Source organism: Columba livia, chromosome 25 (genome assembly GCF_036013475.1).
Source record: "Columba livia isolate bColLiv1 breed racing homer chromosome 25, bColLiv1.pat.W.v2, whole genome shotgun sequence".
NCBI lineage: Eukaryota > Metazoa > Chordata > Aves > Columbiformes > Columbidae > Columba > Columba livia.
In genome coordinates this window covers 2,788,589-2,810,184 of record NC_088626.1, presented here as the reverse complement: position 1 = coordinate 2,810,184, position 21,596 = coordinate 2,788,589, and the positions used below count along the sequence as shown (strand labels likewise).

At 44.0% G+C, this 21,596-nt stretch overlaps 2 protein-coding genes across 3 annotated transcripts in view; one reads left to right on the top strand and one right to left on the bottom strand.

The window, feature by feature from the left end:
* Window positions 1-16,201, bottom strand: part of LOC135576353 (uncharacterized) — a 148,784-nt gene extending 132,583 nt beyond the window's left edge. The window contains exons 1-5 of the mRNA XM_065041051.1: window positions 16,015-16,201; window positions 10,232-10,288; window positions 7,899-8,084; window positions 6,906-7,029; window positions 5,229-5,485 (exon numbers count right to left, since the gene is read on the bottom strand). The gene's annotated coding sequence lies outside the window, so the exon portion shown is untranslated. The remainder of the gene's footprint in view (window positions 1-5,228; window positions 5,486-6,905; window positions 7,030-7,898; window positions 8,085-10,231; window positions 10,289-16,014) is intronic.
* On the top strand, window positions 766-21,350 carry ADRA1A (adrenoceptor alpha 1A). 2 transcript variants are annotated; one of them, XM_021280943.2, is made up of 4 exons: window positions 766-1,225; window positions 2,527-2,808; window positions 3,179-4,176; window positions 14,981-21,350. In XM_021280943.2, the coding sequence occupies exons 3-4, from the start codon at window positions 3,294-3,296 to the stop codon at window positions 15,490-15,492; spliced, it is 1,395 nt and encodes a 464-aa protein (XP_021136618.1). In that variant the 5' UTR covers window positions 766-1,225; window positions 2,527-2,808; window positions 3,179-3,293; the 3' UTR covers window positions 15,493-21,350. The 2 variants fall into 2 exon arrangements, with proteins under 2 accessions (XP_021136618.1, XP_021136620.1); XM_021280945.2 differs by having other exon boundaries at window positions 770-1,225; window positions 3,544-4,176.
* The last annotated feature ends 246 nt before the right edge of the window (window positions 21,351-21,596 follow it).

The window sequence follows — 21,596 nt, the reverse complement described above, 5'->3', positions numbered from 1 at the left end:
GCATTCACAAATCACCGCTCGGTTTTGCAGTTTGCGAAGTTCTCAAAATTAACTTGAATTCTCATTTCTTCCCTTCAAAGCCCTTGGGATTTCCTCTCATAGGGTCTTTTGTTCTAAAACAAAGTCTGCAAGCGATACAGGAGCTGGAACTGTCATAAGGTCAAGATGACTATGCTTTCTCAAACTCTTTGCCTGATCTACACAACTTGCACACTCCTGTTACCTGCTTTTATATTTTCCTCCCATTAGCAATGACTGTCCAAGAAGAAAGCAGGCTGAAGTTGTTGGGACAGTGATTAAGCTACTGCCAAGCCCAGCTCTGCATTCCGTGCTCTCCTGGGGCAATCTGAGCATCACTTTTAGAGGTGTCTCTGTTCGTGAATCCAGCTAAAACTTGCCCTCTCAAGGCTGCTGCCCAGAGGAGGAGGTGGAGAATCTGTGCATGGGCAGGCACTGGTTCATCTGCTTCTCTGTGGCTGTAGAAATTGCTTTTCCTTGGCTGTAAAAGCCCAAGCCGTGTTCTTTCACTTCAGAACATCATTTTTACATTCATCTGCTCACCACCAGCCATGTGAAAAATCAACTGAAAAATCAACCTCACCTTAACAGCACATTCTGGTCGAGGTATTTAATATTTAAACCCCCGTCTCCGGGTAGTTGTGCTGCACTTTGTCGCAGATTGCATGGTCAGTGTGTCTGTCTCCCCGTGTTATTTCCTTCAAGCTCAGTTAGCCTGGCAGGCAATTCTCTTTTTATATCTCAAGAACTACTTGTTAGACTATAAACAAGAGCTTATTAGCTGGCTTCTACTTTCTGATCTCTGCAGGAACTGGGGGAAAAAAAGAAGACATTAAAACAGAACTTGTCATCAGACCGAGTGCTCTTCCATTCTGAGCAATACGGGACTGGCAGGGGATTACGGTAATGGCAAGGACATTGCCTGCTACATCAGCAGAGCAGGAAAGTTACTGCTGCTCCTTGACAGTGTGGAGCTGAGCTCTGCAACTGGGGACGTGCTGGAGTCCAGCCCGACAGCCCTGGGATACAGGGGATCCACTGCCCCTGTGAGCCATCAATATACTAGTGGGGAAATAAAGAGAGCAAAGCATGGATTTTCAGGCACAGAGTCCTGTCTCTGCGTGAAGAGAGGAGCCTGCTGTGCTGTGCTGTGAATCGCCTTCCCAGATGCTCAGAGAAGCTGTGCTGCCTTCTGGAGACTGGAGAGGTGAGTGAGGTTTGGGGCAAACAAGGGGCCGGGGTGTGTTCTTCCCCAAAGCAGCTCTCTCCACAGGCTGAGGGTTATCTGGTTGATTTTGAGCGTGAATATCTGTCAGTTCTTTCTGCTGCATCTGCTTGACTTACTGGGAATCATGTGCTTAAAAATCAAGTTTGATGATTTATTATTTTCTAGTCCACCATCAACTCTCTAATGACCACAGAGATGCTGGATGCTACAGTCACTTTGCATCGATGTGCTTAGTAAAATCCGTCCTTTTCTTTCTTGGAATTATTCTTCAACTTGTTCCCTCTTGCAGGGAAGAAAATATAAAGATGCAATTTCATTTTGGTGCACAAAATGCGAACTCCCACAGTGTAATACCTTTTTATGTCCCCTCTCCCAGCCTCCCTGCTTTTGAACCGGGCTTTTGGGGGGTGGTTCAGATTAAGAGGAGTTATAAACATACTTGTCTGCGGGAAAACTCAGTTTTGGGAATCAACTGTGTGACAGTTCTTGCTGCTCAGTGTCTGTGTGAAGTGTGACTTGAAGAACCCATCTGAGAGACCTCATGTTAGGATGCTTAGAGACTCTTATCTCAGATTTAACAGGAGTAGTCTCAGTGGTTATTTTTCATAGCACTGATCAATATTTTGGATACGAACACTATATCCACAACTAGGTGCTGGGTTTTCAGCGCACACTTGTAGCTTTCCCCTTTGTGCTCCCTATATCTCAGTTAGGCTTATCCTCACTTTTCCATCTGATGTACCTTTTCTCCATATTTAGTCAGCTAAGGCTGAGCTTGGCTTCCAGATACTGTGAAACCTTGTGTCACTCAGTAGGAAACTTGTTCCTTGCAACATCTTCCACTTGGCAGGCATTGCTTTTCCCTATAGATTTCTCAAACGGGCAGTTTAGTAGGTGAAGGAGTCACTTAATAAAGCTTAGACTAAATTCTGGACTTATAAATCTCCTTCGCAGTTTGGAGTCCTGAATTGCATCCCGCAGGTTTCTATCTCTCCTAGAACTGGTCTCAGCAGGTGAACTGCTGATTGGCTTTGATTGGTGTCCCTAAAGGAGAGCGGGCTGCTGAGAACACAGCGAGAGAAATCAGGCAACAAAACCCACGTTGGTATCTTAGTTGTTGTTAAACAATACTGAGCCGAAAAATGTTAGTTCCACCGGCTGGAGCCAGCCTGAGGAAGGCTCCCTAAAATAGCCTCCTGCTCTATTCTTATATGGGAACCATGGCAGTAAGTGAACGCTGCTTCTGGGAATCATATTGTTTGTCTCTTTGTCTCCTTCAGGGGGGTGACGATCTCCAAAGAGCTCAACAACGTGCAGCATTGACACGGCAAACCTCATTCTCCCCTTCAGAACGAGCCAGAAGTTGATGTAAACCACCTCGAATTCGCAGTCCAAGAGCCCCAGTGACAACTGCTCCACAGCTGGATGTTAGAAAATAGATGGAGAAGCTATAATTGACACTTCAGACCCTCAAGTGACATTGCTGAGCAGACACAGCAGCAGCCGCCTCCACCTCGTTAGTTTCTAAGACAGTTATAAGGCACAATCAGGACTAACACAAGGTAATTAAAAGCAGCCGTGATTTCCTCTTGGGAGAAACCTAAATTTGAGACCCTTTGGAATATATATATATATATTATTAAAATCTCAAATCTTGCCAAAAAGGCAGAAATGATTTTAACCTGCAGTTCCTTTACTTCTCATCATGTAATCCTGCCAAGTAGGATAAGTAGCCTCAGTTTTGCATAGCCTCACTTCTGCACCCAAAAAAATGCAGAAGGAGTCAAATCTGTCTTGGAAATGGTGGTTATTAACTGTGCTATAACAGTAAAAACTTGGGGAGAAAGGCAGATTTTCTAATATGTTTCTAGATCCTTCCCATTGTTCCTGGTGCTGCGCTTCTAAGACGTTCTTAAAAACTCTTTTCCCCAGCAAAGCCAGGCAAATGTTGCCAGTAGAACCTTCTGAGAACTGATCTCACCACTCTTTCTACCTGAAAAGGGAGCGAAGCACAAGAGCCGCGCATGAACTTCCTCAGCTCCTCGCCATGGCTTTCCTCCCTGGAAACTCCTCCGACTGCTCCAACTGCACCCACTCCGTGGGGCCTGTGAACATTTCCAAAGCCATTTTACTGGGGGTTATTCTAGGGGGGCTGATAGTTTTTGGGGTTTTGGGTAATATTCTGGTTATCCTCTCTGTAGCCTGCCACAGACATCTCCAGAGCGTTACCCACTATTATATAATTAACCTGGCTGTAGCTGACCTCCTCTTGACTTCCACTGTTCTGCCCTTCTCAGCTACTATGGAGATTTTGGGCTACTGGGCCTTTGGGAGGATCTTCTGCAACATCTGGGCAGCTGTTGACGTCCTTTGCTGCACCGCGTCCATCATGAGCCTGTGTATCATCTCGATAGACAGATACATCGGGGTGAGCTACCCGCTGAGATACCCGAGCATAGTGACAGAGAAGAGGGGCCTCCTGGCGTTACTGTGCGTTTGGGCTTTGTCACTGGTGATCTCCATCGGGCCTCTTTTTGGCTGGAAGGAACCGGCGCCAGAAGACGAGACCATCTGTCAGATCACCGAGGAGCCCGGCTACGTGTTGTTCTCCGCCCTGGGCTCCTTCTACCTCCCCCTGACCATTATCTTGGTGATGTATTGCCGGGTGTACGTGGTGGCCAAAAGGGAAAACAAAGGTCTGAGTTCTGGGCTGAAGACGGAGAGATCTCATTCAGAACAAGTGACCCTACGGATCCATCGCAAAAACGCTCCTGGAGCGAGCGGGTCGGCGTCCAACCCCAAGAGCAAACATCATTTCTCAGTGCGTCTCCTCAAGTTCTCCAGGGAAAAGAAAGCGGCCAAGACCCTGGGGATAGTTGTGGGATGCTTCGTTCTGTGCTGGCTTCCATTTTTTGTAGTAATGCCTCTTGGTAAGTAAAGCAAAACCTTTCTCAGCACCTTCCCTGGAGAGAGGGCAATGCTTGTGTACTGTGATGCTGCTAGAAAAGCTCTGAGGGCCTAATTCCCTATTGGAAAGCTGTCAGCATCAAAACACCATCACAAAGCGGGGAATGTAAAAAAATGACAGTCTTAAATGAAACAAAACATCTTTGGTTCAAAGAGAAGCGTAAAATTCTGAAAATGATTGGCAGGATTGAGTATTCTTCTTTCCATACAGAAAATACTCTTTCAGAACCACGACTGTTATTTCTGACCAACTCTGCTATAGGAACAATATATCTAGATGTGTGTGTGCTTATATCTGAGTTTGCAACCAATTCTTCAGGTGATATAAATATATTAAAGCTCGAGATATAAATGCATGCAGGGTCAAAGCAGCTGTGGCCAGACCTCCTGGAGTGCTCAGCACCTATTAATTCCCTCTATAAGGGGAAAATATCAGCTTTCTATCAGGAAATTCACACTGTGAGGTAGCATATTCCAAATGAAATGGGTATATTTTTTTAATTAATTGTATGACCAGTCAAGAGACAGCAGTGAGGATCATTCAAACTAATTTTATACTTCTCTGGCTTGTATCTCTTGTGGAAACCCACTAAGTCACACACTGGTTTCAACCATCACGCTGAATACGAATATGTATTCACCAGTTGTCATTCTAAAGGGGAGAGAAGTCAGGGATTTGTTCTGCTTTGCTATCAGTGAAATATAAAGAAGTAATTAGAATTTTAATTAAACCTTGTTCAGGCACCTTTGGTGCAATTTCAGGATCTAAAAGCAGAATACTAATTTCATAGCTAGAGCTGAGGGTGAGGTACGTGGCACATCACACTGAACTTTGCTCTGCACCAGCCGTGCTAAATATTAGTTTTTGAAACACACAACCATAAATCCCTGATTTGTTCAATTTCAGTAGCTTGTCTTACGGAAAGGGCTTGTGCTATATAGGAAAAATAAAGATTGTGTTCAAGTTTTAGCTCGTAGCAGAACAACAGGTACAACTAAGAAAAACCAGCCTTACCTGAACACAAAGCTTATAAAAGCCGTTCCTTTTCCAATTAACCTCTGCTGGATTTCCCCGGATTACAAGGCTGCTTCCCAAAAACCTGCCACTAAAGTTGCCATGTGATAAAAGCAAAAGTAGAGAATGTTTTCTGCTGGTCGATACTGGGAAGCGACAGGATGAGAGATGCGGGTGTTGGACGAGGAGGAGCCCTGCAAGGTCTGGCTCGTGCCATCCAGGATCTCAGCACGTTGGAATGCTGGTTGCCAAGATGTCTGAAACATACCCAAAAAGGGTTTGCGAGGACACACTAAACACACTTCTTTTCATCTGCAAACGGCTTTGCCCACACAGAGCTGTTATTAATTAATTTGCTTTGGATTTAAGAAATTTTCTGGACTCGAGGCTCGCTTTGCATCTTTCTTTGATCCCTTAGAAGGAAAGTTTCTTGAGGTTAGTTTTGCTGTCTTTGCGGGGTTACTACGTTATTTTTAAAGCATCTAATAAGCCTTTCAGAACCTATTTGTTGCTTTTGTTTCAAGACAAAAAAAAATATTAAACAGACAAGTGGCCCAAAAAAAACAAGGAAACACGTCTTGAGGACGACTGTCCCACCCAGAGATGATTGCACATGGCACTCACAGAATCCGAGAATGTCAGGGGTTGGAAGGGCCCTGGCAAGCTCATCCAGTGCAATCCCCCCATGGAGCAGGAACACCCAGATGAGGTTACACAGGAAGGTGTCCAGGCAGGTTGGAATGTCTGCACAGAAGGAGACTCCACAACCCCCCTGGGCAGCCTGGGCCAGGCTCTGCCACCCTCACCGGGAACAAGTTTCTTCTCAAATTTAAGTGGAACCTCCTGTGTTCCAGTTTGCACCCATTACCCCTTGTCCTATCACTGGTTGTCACCAAGAAGAGCCTGGGTCCATCCTCCTGACACTCCCCCTTTAGATATCTGGAAACATGAATGAGTCCCCCCTCAGTCTCCTCTTGTCCAGCTCCAGAGCCCCAGCTCCCTCAGCCTTTCCTCACCCGGGAGATGCTCCACTCCCTTCAGCATCTTTGTTGCCCTGCGCTGGACTCTCTCCAGCAGTTCCCTGTCCTGCTGGAACTGAGGGGCCACAGCTGGACACAATATTCCAGGTGTGGTCTCCCCAGGGCAGAGCAGAGGGGCAGGAGAACCTCTCTGACCTACGTGCAGAACACTTTCTAAAAGGCAGGAACCATTTCCAGAGCTGTTCTGCAGACAAGTGAAGGCAGGACCGTGAGACACACATTCTGAAATTGTGCTACACAAACCACTTCAGACAGCTGGCGGGTGTTGCCACTCTACGCAGCTGATGTTCCCAAAACTTCAGTTTATTTTACTGTGATCTACTTCACCTTCAAGATCCCCAGATCTATTAACATCAACTCTACCAGCCAAGAACTAATTGTAAACAAGAAACACCAGGCTCGTTAAAGTGCACAACAAATGAAATGAGGGTAGAAACTTTCGGGGTGTAGGTATGGGAAGGACAAGAGTGATAGTAGGATATCAAGAAAGGCATGAAATCAAGATACCCGTATCAGTAGATGTTGCTGCAAATAACTGGAGAATCAGTTTGAGTATCCCTGCCATAAGACAACAACTTAATTGGAACTGGTGTGTAAAGTTGCCAGTTACAACCTGTGTAAGTTATGTCTTTCTTACCTTCTCAATTCAGGGGTTTCATTCCAAGCAAAGGGTTTCTGCAAAGCCTTTTAGTCCAAAAGTCCAATCCACCTTCTTCTCGCTTGGCTTTGACGTTTGTAGAGTAAGCCAGGGAATGATAATCCTGTTGCATAAAGAAAATGATGTTAAGATTCGGGTTTTCTCTGCATGCTGGAGTGCAAACCTACACGTCAAAAAGCTTCTGTAAAATGGCAGTGTGTTAAACAGCCTAATTCCCTTGGGAGAAGTCAGGTTTTCGTTTCTACATGCACTTCCTCGCCCTCTATAGAGGTGACCAGTGGCTCCACTCCTCGCTCTCTACATTTCCTTCCCAAGCAGAAGATCTTCAGATAGAATCATAGAATAGTTTGGGTTCACGTGTCCAAACTTTCCTTATTCTACACTAGGCATCCACCTTTCTATAAGCAGACGGGGGTTATATTCAGCAGGAAGAAATGTTAAACTTCTGAATAGATTACTTGCCTCTTTCAATAGAGAGGACGTCTCTCTGTCCACTTTAGAGATTTTACTCCATGTATCATCTTCTACACGTGTTGCATCATTTCCTTTCTCTCTTATTTTTCTTTCGTGGCACCTAATCAACCAACTGCTTATGAATCCCTTGAACTTGCCCATTTTACAAGCTTTCATGTTAATTGCATGGCGAGAACAGCTCTAAAAGCTTCTAAGTGCTGACCTTGACACTTGGGTCACCTCATGCTTGGCTTCTTTCTCAAAACATAACTGCACTAAAGCACTCAGTTCAGATCCTTAGGAGGAGTGCAAAGTAGGTGTCACGAACAGGGGATTACGCCCCATGCGCTCTTTTACATGAACAAGAACCCACTGCTTTGCTGAACAAATTAAAATCTAGGATCTAGCCAAGAGAATTAGCAAGTGATGGAGGTGGCATCTGGACCAGGTTCAGCTGATAATCCAGTAACCACCAGACAAACACAACACAGAAACAGGAGAAAACAAACCCGAGCTTACCTGCATCACCCAAAGAGGATTAAAAAGAAGGGCCTGAGTTTATCTACAGCTCCTGGGCCAAACTGCAGAGGGTTTGTGGGTAGAAGCCACAGGTGAGGCTCATCTGGGTAATTAAGACTCATTAGGCCCTGGCACTTTGTTGCCACATAGTGTGTTTCTTCCATTTCTGGTTTTTGTTTGCGATTGCTAGAAAGGGATATGGGGAGATGTAGAAAGAAATATTCAGAGCTAGAGGAGTCTGAAAATGCAGTGCAAGTCCATAGTGATGTAACCTCACCCTCAACGCCCCCTTGGAAACCGGTGCCAAAGGACAGAGCAGACCTTTTCCTGTACTGGGAAACTTTCAGGAGATTTATTTTCAACAACATAGATGACAGTGCTTGGAGATCATTTTGAGGTGAAACATGCACAAAACTGATGGGAAAAAAAAAAAAGAAAGAAAAAGGATTTGGGTGTGACAAAAATGGTCCTAAGTTGGGATTGATGGTTCGTTTTAACAAAAGCTCGGAAGGAAATAAACACACAGAGCGTGCTATGGCAAACTGGCTTAAATCTGGCCGGTTGTAGATGTTAATCTGAGAAGTAGAAAGAAGAAAAGAGGGAAAGTCTGAGCCAGGATGACACGGGACAAAAATCAGACAACTAAACTGGGCAAGGGAGGGGAAGGATGTTGGCATTGGTCAATCATTCTCCTGATAAAGAGAGAAGGAAACAGGATACGCTGGAGGGTATTTGTATTTGGAGTAGTAAATTAGTCTTGTGAATTGACACAAACACTGTCAAGGGAATCCACTAATCCTGTCTATTTGCCCATCTGCAGCTGGTTTCTAATGACTGTTTTGTGGTTATTTTTTAAATGGAGTCCAAAGGGAATGACTCTGCTTTCACTAGAGGTAAACCAGGAAAATCAAATGTGGGGGTTTGTCTATGCCACTGATACAACATCTCAGGAGGTCACAAGGTTAAAGGAAAGCTAAGATTTGGCTATAAGCGCATGATTCCAAGGCTTTGGGATGAATAGCAAATATCTTAAAAATGTGAGCAACGACATCCAGACTGATTCCACGGCAGCAACAGCAGGGAAGCTGGGATTTCAATGACAATTAAGTTGATTTGTAAAACAATGTGATTATTTGAGTTTACACGGGTAACAAAACCTCAGTTTACCTTCCCATGGGTTTTTATCGGCTTTCTAAATCTGCAGCTGCCTACAGTGAATCTGGAAATAGTTGCTTGCTGAGATGTTTGCTCTTTGCCAGAAATATCATCCATCATAAGTGGGTACAATGTGAAACAGAGCATAAATTAGGTCTGAAAAAATCCAAGTAATCAGAGCACTGTTCCCAGACGGACCCATTGCTGCTGTTTGTCCTTTTCACCTCTCACCTGTGTCCAAACACCCGCACCCTCCTGATGCCCCAGAGATCTGAACTCAGGCCCTTGTGAAGAGAAACACGCTCTCGCTCCTCTTTCTATGTCTGTTTATTACAGGTCAGGGATATCTAGGCACAAAGTCACTCTCATTTTCCCCCAGGATCAGCCACAATATTCCAGGCCTGGGACAGGCACAGCTGTGAATGTGCAAGACTTGCCAGATGCAGGCTTTACCCTTCCTCACATCTATGAACTGTTGCATTAATCTGATAGCACAAAACCCAGAAGCGTTTCCTACTCTTCAAGGGTTCTTTGGTCCCATTATTGTTCCCATAGAACATAACTTTCCATAAGGAGCAGCAGGGTGAGACGTGCTGGGAGAGCATATATGTACAGGGTGGAGCTATTGCATGTCTGCAGCAACACACACACAAATATAGTTATATGTATATACATATATATAAAAATATACTTTCCGGGGGTGGTTTGTGTTTGACTCGAGATGCAGTATAGAATGCCAGTCTTATGGAATAAAGTTCAGAGCTAAAATTGAGCCTGGGAACACAAGTTGTGACACATTTCTCAATGTTTGTAGAGCAAACTGCCTCACGAGAGACCCGGACTGCCCCTGTACGGAGTGAATGTGTGTGGGCACATCAGTGCTCCTCTGTGCTTCCCCCTCCGGGTTTTTAGGGCGATTGCTCTGGAATAGCTGCTGCCCTCTAGTTTGACCCCTTTTGGGCAGATCCCAGGACTTGAGTTTTAAGCTTTGCCTCTCCATAAATCACTATCCCTGTTTCCAGTTCGCTGTGATTCCAGAGGAGTCTTTGCTACGTGTCGGAGGCAAGACAGGGTAGGATTTTTGTTTGATTCCTGTGCAAGGTTTAAAATAGGTGCTTGTGGTTCCCTACGACACTTCAAGCCCTGATAACATGATATAAAATAACACTAACAAATACCGTTTTGTTGTCTGCTCACAAGGTGCACAAGCACTGCTGTCGTCTTCCCACTGGAATCTGTAACACAGAAAATAAAAAGGGAAAAAGAGTAGTGAATCTAAACAGAGCCGTAGCGGAGATGGATTTTAATTGGTCCATGGGTCATAAAAATGTATGGGAGCGTATTCCCATGGTGCTGACAGAGATGATACAGAGTAAACAAGTAACACAAGTTTTTGCACCCTGTCCATCTGGGAAACCGCGCACGACATCGGCGCTGGTATTTAAACAACCTATAATCAAGCAGCTCTATAACTTCTGACAAATGACGCAGTCAAATTACATCTTTGTGACTGAATTGGCACTTACTCACCAGGAGGCCCATGGAAAACGTGTCTCTCAGATCTGAAGAAACTTCGAGTTGACAAACAGGGAAATAAATGATGAGGGAAGAGAACGCAACCCTGATCTTTTCAGGGGGGAGTGATGAAATACCTAATGGAAAAGGATCTCAGGAGGCTAACAGTACATTTTATTTTCTTTAATTTCCATACAACAAGCAATTGAATGGTGCTATTGACACTGAGAGTCCTCAGCCTTTTGAAAGTGTAGCAGGAACTCAAGCATCGTTTAGTCAATCTACAATTCAAAGGCATTAAAAGATAAGTAGCATTTTTCTTTCCTGTTCTTCAGCACAGGCTGCAGGGAGACAATGGAAGATGAAGCCTCTAAACTGTCATCCGTTTTGCCACTGTTGACCATTTTATTCCTGACAATATACTGGGGAAGACATTAAGGCTTGTGAATAGAATAGAGAATTAGTTTTAAGCAAGAAAACTTTCCACTGTCCAAGTCTATCAGAGGATACCCGGATGGCAGCACTTTATTCATCTATGATTACACCTAACCTAGAATGAGAGGATTGGAAAAGCTTGCTCTAGAGATTTAGGTGTAACTGTTTTCTCAGTCCTGGCTGCTAATAGACAAGTGTCCACATCCAAATTGACTAATTGGCAGCTGCCAAGCTGCTATGTAGGAAAGAGAGTCTTTACTGTGTACTTTAAAGCGCGACCTCACCACTCTGGTTGTTGTTTTATTCTCATGGTTAATTACAGTCATCGGGTTCTTTGTTTTTGGTTTAAAGCCTATGTTTTATTTCTATTTGAACTCATGGTTTGAGCTGCCAGCCCCTGCCTGCTTCAATGGTCCAGCACACTCAACAAAACACTTTATCACCGCCTTAGCAGCACTGTTTGAAAATTCCTCCCGCTTGCTACCAGATACATCAACTCCTGATATTAATCATGCCAGCAGCAGCACTGAATATTAAAGGCCCGGAAGAAAAGAATCAATTCTTAGTATTCTGTGGGGAGAGACACGGTTCCCCAAAGACCTGGAGAATATGATCTTCTTCCCCTTTTGCCAGATGCTCAGGTAGAAGAAACGATGAGGAAAAGTTTGTGAATACAGAGGTAACCAGACGGTTACCTTCTGCAACATGCAGAAGGATGTTGTTCATTATACAGTGAAAATGTGGGAGGTCAAACACTTTCTGCACCCTACACAATAAACCAGTGGCTCAATCAGTGGCAGGTCTTGATTTCTATCACTATGGAAGCTGAATAAGCTGTCGGCACAAGTAGGAAGAGGGTCCAAATTATTTCTACTTCGATTTTACATCTCGCTCTGTTACGTATTGTGTCCATTGACCATCAGTTCTGGCTTCAGCCCTTCCAAAATGCTACAGGCAATATTGCTGCCTATTGATGTTTGCATTGTGCCATTCACAGGACAACATGTAGCAAAACCTCTAGGCAGAGCTTTAGCTGGTTTAAACTCATGCAACATCACTGACTAGCACAACCCAGCAGAGCAAATCTTCCGTCCTAAAGCCCAAGTTGTAGCCACCATTGGAAAGAAAACGTGAATGCCAGCACGTGTCGGGGTCTCCAAACAGCAAAGTTTGTGCCCTGTTAAAGCTACTTCATTTTCTTTTCACTGTGAGTTGGTCCAAGGCAACGAGGCTCTACACTGATGAACCAAAAAAGGTTACATTAATAAATTAGCATGCAGATCCCCACCCCAAAGAAAGAGCAAGAGGCAGACTCTGGCACTGGCTGTCTTCTATTTTTAACAGGCTTTGGCAAGGCACGAGCATTCCGTTCAAAGCGAGCCAGAAGTTGCAGCAAACAGGAATTGTTATTGTTTACCCATTTTTACACTCAGCCTCACAGCTGATTCCCCACACTGAGATTTGTTTCACCTTTTGTCTCAACACTAAATGGGGAAGCATTAGATACGCTGCAATTAAATGAGGAAATAGAGAAAAAATTGAGCGTGATTCGAGCATTTAGAAGCCTTTCTTTATTTTTCATCCGCCAACGACTTCAGCCAGCAAGTTCTTTGAGAACATTGTTTTGTTGTTTTTCACTCAAGGAAAGCAGCATTAATTTGCTGAGAAACATTTTAGTTGTGTGGATATGCCAGCTCGCTCATGCTTAACTGCAAAACAGCATTTGCTTTCTTTAGCAAAACATTTTTGGTCTTAAAAGCTGGTTGATATTGAAACTGGTAGCAAAGCTGCTCTACCTGGGTAGCTTGGAGCAATGGAGGAGAAATCCCAGAGGCAGCGAGACCTGTTCATGATACCAGGTTGTGATTGGGGTTGGAATCGGAGGTTCAGCTGCTCCAACACAAAGACCAAACTCCTGTGGCACGTTTTGCACATTCTGCACCACCTTTGGGTGTCTTAGGGGACCTCTCCCCAACCTGAGATAACTGGAAGGCATCTCACCCTCCCACACCCCCCAGTTCTTCGCTGATGGATCCTCTGGGCCCATTGGCTCCACTCAACGGTGCCGCGGCAAGACGACATCGCTCCGCATTTCGCAGCAGAGACCATGTTGAGCAGAATGAGCAGGTCATTAATCACCCTGCACTATTTGTGTCTCTGGTTCGTATTTTGATACGTTCTCACACAGGCAAAAACACCCTGAGAATTTCTTTCTGGCTTCTGCCGCTTGAAAGCATTTGCTGCACTTGCTGTAGCTTTGTTTGATGAAAATAGGAAGAAAAAGATTAAAAGCGGTGTTTGGCAGCTCTCAGAATTAAATTAGAACACCCTCTAATTGCATTATTAGCTTTTCCTAAGTCAGGGGAGGTGCAGGGAACAGATCGATCCCTGTGAAGCCGAGGAGCTGCTCACAGATGCAGTCGAAATGCAGAGGATGACGAACACATTGATGCCCGAAGCCTCCACAGTGTTTCTTTCAACAGGCAGATGCTTCAGATTTTTCTGGGGTGAAGCAGGAAGACGAACATTTGTCAGCGCTGAAAGTTCTGTTTATTACAAACCCGACTATAAAGCCCAAAACAAGCCAATTATGTTTTCTGGGAAATCATTTTTCTTCCTGTGCCCTAACTAATTACTGACACTGGTCTGATAGGAACACTTTTCTTTTGTTTAAAGGGGGCAAGAAACAGCCCTTTTCCTTCACAGGATACAGAAAATATGTTTCTCTTTCTCTGGTTCTAGACTAATTGGTCTTAGAATTGCTGTTGTCACTCCTGTCCACCCCAACATCACACAGACTTTAGGTTTCTAGTTCATTCACATTGAGCCAATATTGATTTGATTTTTAAGCAACGAGAAGTGCCAAATAAGAGAATGAGGGGATCTTGTTACAATGGCCACTTTCCAGTGTCATTCAAGAAAAACAACAGATTTCAAAGAATTCTCCATAAGCATCACTGTTGACTCTTTGACATCTTACATATGTCTCTATAGTTTTATAATAAACCTCCCCATGAGTAAATCTCTTCAGCATTTACTGACATCCTATTCAAATCATTTAAAAACTTGCTTATAAAAGCAGTAAGGAGATCAAGACATAGTTAAAAACCCAAAGGTTTGGCATTAGGAACAATGTTGCCAAGATTATAAATCAGCAGATAACTCATCATTAAATCCTATGTTAACACATACCATAATCTATTTTTTAAAAGGATATTAGTAACGCTATTTAATTTTCAATTCTCATGGTCACTTGTAGTTGACTGTACTAATAAATGCACAATTTATGGCTCTGTCATTGATATGCTGAATTATCTTCAGCAAAAGATTTCAAATGTTTTGAATATTATCCTGCCTTCTACAGAATAAAAAGTCCCATAGGACTTGCCTTACTAAGTAGCCATCCAAGTTCTTGCTCTTGGAATAATTTCTGGGGGGTAAGCTTGCAACTGTATATCGGTTTATAGATATATATATATATATATATCTATAATGGCTGCATGTGAGACCCTCTCCAGTGTTCATTCACATAAGAAGGAACCTTTCCTTTCAATCCTCTGAATTTTAGGTGCATTCTATGAGACAGAACACGTGGAAAGTTACATTTTCTAAAGGATTCAAGGCAAATGAGCCCCCGATACTGTTCTTTGGCTCACTAATCTTGAATTGGATGTCCTGGAGGCAATTTGCCTCTCCCACTTGATACCAGTCCTATGGTTGCCTCTCTGGATGCAAATGAGAATACAACACTTGTGTAATAAACTAGATGTCTTGAATCCATCTCTGATAGAATATCCATGTAATCTTACAACACCATATATTCTGCAAGACTCGTTCCTACAGGAGTTGGGCTTTGAGTCATAAATTTTCCAAGACAGAACAGATTCTTATTTATTTTTCCCAGTGTTTAAGTTTCTTTGGTTACCTGCAATTTCTCACTGCCCCTGCCTTAACACTCTGTGTATTTTCCATTTTAGGTTCTTTCTTTCCTGCAGTCAAACCCCCGGACACACTTTTTAAAATAACATTTTGGCTTGGATACCTAAACAGCTGCATCAACCCCATAATCTATCCGTGCTCGAGTCAAGAGTTTAAGAAAGCGTTCCAAAACGTCCTGAGAGTGCAGTGCCTCCCAAGGAAGCAAGCGGCGAAGAAGCAGTCCCCAAGTTTCAACCTCAACCATCCCGCCAGCCCAAGTATGGAGAGCAGCAGAGGCGTCGTCCGGATCCCCGTCGGCTCGGGAGAAACCTTCTATAAGATTTCCAAGTCGGACGGGGTCTGCGAATGGAAGATCTTCTCCGCCGTGCAAAGCATGCCTGCCAAAACCGCCGTTTCTAAAGACTGTACTGCTGCCAAAGTGAAAAGTAAAGGTTTCCTCCAGGAATGCTGCTGTGCAGGCACTTCAGGGAACCTTGGCCATGAAAACTGTAAAGTGCCAACGATTAAAATCCACACCATCTCCCTCAGTGAAAGCGGGGAGGACGTCTAAAGGACCGAGTGCGTCCAGCTGGCCAGCTCGTGGCTCTGCTAACGGGATGTTGCTCTTTTGATTGGGAAGCAGGACAAGATGCTACAACAGTTGAAGGGATCTGGGTGAAGCAAACAGAGTAGTGTCCAACAGGGCCAGGCTGTGGAGGTGGGATGTCTCTGAGTGCTGGTAGCCTGAACGATGCCCCTTAAAGATGTCAGTGGATGGTGAGCACCCTACGGTCTTCCAAGAAACTGGCCTCTGCAAGTCATTTGCCTGACAGTTAAAGGCTTTATTTCTCACTGTATTCCCCTGTTTCAAAGTTCCTACTGCTCTAATTTAGGTGCAACGGAAGGGGAAAGTGCAAACTGCATAGACCCCATGCTGATTTCCGCATGGACGCTTTCAGACAGCTCCACGTTTAAAACCATTTTGTGATTCTGTCCAGGAGAGCTAAGGTTGGGAGGCTGGGGTCTTGGGACAGTGTTTACAGATCTCTACCTACTTTTCATTTAGGGACAGTGGACAAGAATGTTTTCCTACCATGTCTTGCCTCTTTTGCTCATGTCCAGCGGGAGCTTGGTCAGGTCCTGCACGCCTTGTCGAAGGGAACAGGCAGCTCTTTGGATTTGCATCTTCAGCTGGGCAGGCTTGTTGGTCCTCATTCCTGGGCTGCATCGGGTGGGGATTTGTTCTTCTGTAATGCCCACAGGGCCGCTTGTCCTTGACCTGTCTGGAAAAGCAGCAACTTCAGCTCACAGGGCATAACAAAATCACTCTCTCGGCTCTTGCCCTGCTTGGAGTCACTCTAAGCTCCCCTTTGTGCTGTGGATTTCAGTGAACTCCACTGCACTCCCCCCGGCTTCTGAGACCAACCAGAACTTCTCTTGTTTGTACAACCAGCCTCCCGAACCTCCAAACAACACCAAGTGAAAACCTGCATGCGTCCTGGGTTTGTTTGGATGGTCTCTGCGCTTTGATGCGGGTCTGATTAAATTCAAAGCTAGAGAAGCCAGCATCAAATAAGGCTCAAAGAGGTCCATTTGTCAGGAACTTTACCCTCATTTTGAGCAGTGGGGGTTTAGCACATTAAATGACTTCAGGACATCCATCTCCCATGAGAAAGGGCCACCCTTTGGGAATTTGGGAGAAAAGCATTTGGAAGCATGTTATATTTTGGTATAGCTAATCCAAATAAATAAATAAATGGGCTGCTTAGCATCTGGAAGAAATAGTGGGAGGAATTCTCTGTACAATATTAGAAATAAGCAGCTCTTGACATAACTCTTCCTGAGCCTGCCAAGTAAGAATGCAGCGTCTTGAAACAACACATAAGCCTTCGCTCATGTCTCAATGTCAGGTCTGTGCTGAATATCTCCTGGCTTGAAGAGAAAGGGCTTAAGATAAGGCTGGTTTTTAACGGATAGGGCCTTGAAAGGACACCTTGGTATTATTGATGAGGAATCACTCTTTATTCATCTCTCATTGGGTACGAAGTCCCCAATGTCAAGAGAATTTCAGTCTTCTGTGTCTTTTATTTATGCGTGAATGAGATTTCTTTCCTCCCGCAAACGTATTTGCAGCTACAACATTATCAGACAATCTGCGAAAGTAAAATCTGATCCTTGGACCTTCTTGCGATACTATTGCTTTGCACAGGGAATGGCACCGTCTACCTGTTGTTGTGCTTGGAAAAGCAGCTCAGCTCATTAGCTGAAGCAAATGGTTATTTGTTCTCCCATACCAATGCTGCATAAGAAAGATACAGAATGTCCTAAGCAGGTTAAAATTAGAGGAGAATTCAAATCAAATCCCTGGGCCCTACCCCTTATTTATTTCCAAAACCCACACATTACTGGACAGCAGATCTGTAGCATTGTCCCATTTTTAGTTTAAATAAGAAACCCAGCCTACCCCTTAAAGCTTTTCTTAGGGTTTTTCCAAAAAGTCTAGAATTTGAAACTAGAAGTGTTGAAATACCATGAAAAAAACATTCTCATGGTACTTCAAGCCAAGACTAGAAGCAGAAAAGCTGGAAATCTCATAAGAAAGTCACATGAGACTCGTGGCCAAGGTTTCAGTCTCATGGGGTTCGAATACGTGGGACATTTATTTGAACAGAACCTGAACTCTGAAACATTTTGAAAAACACCCATTAAATCGAGCAGGACTATCAAGATTTTAAAACTTCACTGCAAACACTTGCTGCCCAACCCTCTTTGGATACTTATTTATAACTCATGCCCATGAGGTCATTTGTGCCATCTCTCCTTTGGAGCTGCGAGATTTACAGAGGCTCTCTCCAGTCATTTTAGATTTGTTGAGGTCTCGTGGTGTCAGGCAAGGGGTTGTGGAGCTACACACTGGTGAATTAGTCCTTTAATTCCAGAGCAATTCTGACTTAACAGAATGATATGAATCTGTAAGATAAATAAGGATAGACATGGAGAGTCACCTCTGTGGCACAGCACTCCTGCTTGGGAGAGACGGAGGCTGGAATGATGAATCGGAGTGAATTTCTCTACATGCTACCACTGATCCCCTGGTGCTTTACTGGCCCACAGGAGCCACTAACAGCCCGTAAACCTAAGCCAACTTTTGCACTATTGCCATTTATTATGAAGCAGAAGGCAGATTCAGGATCAGTGGCATTCGGCAGCCACCCTTGTCCCTTTCCTGACCTGTAACACATGATTGTGATTGTAGCCATGAACGTGCCACAGCGCTTGGAGGCAGCACAGGCTGGTGATCGGTTGTGTTTCACAGTGTACAAATGCTTTATGCCAAATGACAGTCCCACGAGCTGTTGTGTTTCGTGACTTTTTGAACCACTGGGCTGTCAGTGCATCAAGACTAGTGCCACTGGTGAGAAAACGTCCCTGTTAGATTTGGAGAGAGATTCATTTACTTAACGAGAGTAAAGCAGCTGCCCTGGAAAAGGCTCTCTGAGTTCCTTCTTGTGCATGCACACTCATACCCATGCACACAGGTGAATAGATATTTCGGTGCAAAGTTGATCTGTTTGTGTGGGAAGAGTTCAGTAACTTCAGTGAACACTTAGAAACGTCTTTGTCCTTTTGTCCCTGTCTCCCTGTCCAGAAGCGCTCAGAGCTCAGCGTCGGGCCAGCCTGGTCCCAGCCACCCCTCTGCTGCTCTCACACACGCCAGCAAAAACACACACACAATTTATTTGGCTCACTCGGAGAATTTCTACATGAAAACTGCCCCGTTCCCTTGCTGCAAGCAGGGTCAGAGGCACTCGTCATCTTGACGGACATTTGGGCTGATGAATGTCAGAAACCATAGAAGGAACTTCTGGAAGAAAAAAAAAGGAGAAAAATAGCGTAGATTTAAGCAGCCCATATTTTTGTGTTATTTCAATGAACTTGGCACTGGTACAAGAGCTGAAGCCACAGAGGTTGAATGTATTTGTCTGTCGAAAAAGCACCAGCAGAACAAGAGGTTCCCCACTGGCTTGCCCCCTATCACAGCACGTAAAACCCTTCTGCGATCAGGGTGCTGCCATCTGAAATACCGCAGGGGCACAGAAGAGAGCAGGCGCTGGCCAGATGGGAACAAGAACACAGTGGAGTGCTGTGATTTTCCCCTCCAAGCCGCATCCACTGGCCCACACTGACCTGCCCACTGCTGTGTCCTGACCGAAATGCTTGAGGGACGAGTATGACATCCCACCGTCCTCTCTGTTCTGTGTTTTCAGCCAAGATTTCCATCTCGAGTCTCTGCTGCAGGGAGCTGGGAGGTGTCAGCACCATATAGATGACTTTCCATTTTCACAGGCTGAGGCCAAGCAGATCACTCATCTCTCTTCCTCGTAGACAAGGAAAGTTCAGTATTCCAGTTTCCACAGTTAATGTTCATTCAGACTTACTGTCTTCTGGTTTTGAGGCTTCATGTACTCCCCAAGGTTATTCAAAATCCAAATACTTAAGATCTGCCTATTATCCAAATAAATGTCTCCTCTATTTTTTTAATTTTGCTCTGCCAAGTCCAAGGAGAAATTATACATTGTGTAAAAGAATATTTTCCTTTGCCAGTCTCTAATGTCCTGAACATCCATGGCATTGAAAAGAGGAAAGATTAAGCTAAGAATATTTCTTGCTCTTCTCTTCATCAGGCTCAGCAAATGGATTTCACAAAGCCTCTTCAGTCTTCTTGCAAAATTTCCCTGCCTGACTTGTTCAATTTTCTGAAAGGTAATGACAGACTGGAGCATCATATACTGATGATCGAAGTCAGTTAAAAAAGACCTTATTGCTTTACTGAAGTGGAAGCCGCTCAGTTCTAGGTGTGCCTGTTGGCCGCGTGTTAACTAATGCTCATGTCGAACGGGGTTTTGATTAGGATCTCCATTTTAAGGTAAATCTACCAAGGCACAAAGTGAATCGGTGATTCGCTCAGGGAAGATTTCAGCTGTCCCACGTTGAATCTGTGCTTGGTAATTAACTCCACATCCTGCTCAGAGATACCCTCACCCTCTTTCCTGTCTTAACATGGTTTGGTTAAGCAAGACGAGGCTGAAAACCCCTCGCATTGCTCGTACCTGCTCTCAGCCGCCTGCTCCGCGGAGTCTCACCAGTGTATCACCCTTCAGTTTATTTCCCAAGAAGCCCAGGAGTCAGTCAGCACTTTCTATGAAAGAATCCATCCAATATTTATTCTGTTTCTTGCCTAATTATGACAGGGAGAAGGTTAAACCGTCTGGCCAGACTAATCCTGTCTTTTCCTATCACTGCACATAAGTAAACTAAACTTTCTCCATCTGGAAAAGGGAGCTAATCCATAAGCATCATCAACTCCTTTTTGAAAGTATTCCCAAGCAGACTCTTTAATATATGACAGTATTATGAAAATCCAAGGCGCTACAGAGATAGATTGTGGTGCATTAAAACAAAGATCTTCCACCCAGCTTGATAAATGTAATTGAATCATTTATTTCTCAGGAGGAGATTAAGCATTTGTATTAGGGATTTGAGTGAAATGTCATGCCTTCTACACAAAGCATGCTGCATATTTCTCATACTGACAGAGAATAGCAAGCGTGAGCTAAGGGGAAATGAATTGCTAAAGAGGAGAACTACATATTGCAAGCAGCTATCACGTAAGAAATAACACATCTTTCAGTTCCACAACGGGCTCGAAGATTTAGTTAATGCAGATTATTGTTTGTTATACTGAGCTAAAACCCAGGCTGAGAAATATCCCCATTCAGCACCACAATGACATTAAGATCTTCTTCACATTTGAAAACATCTAAGTGTTAATATTGAAAAGCAAAGCTGATTTTCCAGTCCTGATTGTCTCGGGCTGGATGACAAGACCCGCTGGTATCGATCCAAATTTCTTCTATGATCTGCAAAACCTCGGCCCTTTCAAATTGTTTTCTGCAGTAAGAAAACAAATCCATGCAGCATTTCAGCAGTTTCCCACTCAAAAGGCAATTCCACTCAGCTCACGATCGTTGTTTTGTGATACAAACCCTTGCAGAATATCGCTGAATACTCAGTTCTACTTCCTGACATAACGACTGTGGGAATTGTACACAAGCCGGTTCGGGCTTTTATTTGCTTTGCTGGTCTTTGGTTGCAAAACTGCTTTATTTTGCTTCTGTCTGCATGTTGGACAAATCTGGCTGCCAGTGGTTTTTAAAGGCATTTCTTGAAATGGGCACTGCGTTTTCGGAACCTGGTATCTGATGCCATTGAATTCTCTATGTGCTCTTTTTAAAGGCCCGTTGGTTATCATGCGACATGTTTGAACAGTCATGCTGGTCATTTTCTTGAACAAAACTGAATGTACATGAAATATTGCTAGGTGAACAAATAAATTATTGGGGGAAATGTGCACTTTGTGACATGTGAGCTACAAGTCTATTCGCCTCTTTTTTCCCAAAACAAGTAAACCTGGGAGCTTCAGCTAAGGACTGAGATTTGGTCCTTAACTGATACAGACCTTGCTTTAAAGATGGACAGGAAAAATGTTGCAACTCTAAGTAATAACTTTGAGTGTCAGAATAGATTTACTGACAGCTAAAAGAAGTAGAGTTATTTTTAATCTACAGTAGGAAAGTTGTGCAGGAAATGCACGTTTTTGCTTGGCTTTATAAA

Coding starts and splice junctions, on each gene's coding strand:
- ADRA1A (XM_021280943.2), top strand. CDS start 3,294: ATGGCTTTCCTCCCTGGAAACTCCTCCGACTGCTCCAACTGCACCCAC. Junction 4,177..14,980: donor TTTTGTAGTAATGCCTCTTG/GTAAGTAAAGCA, acceptor TTTCCATTTTAG/GTTCTTTCTTTCCTGCAGTC.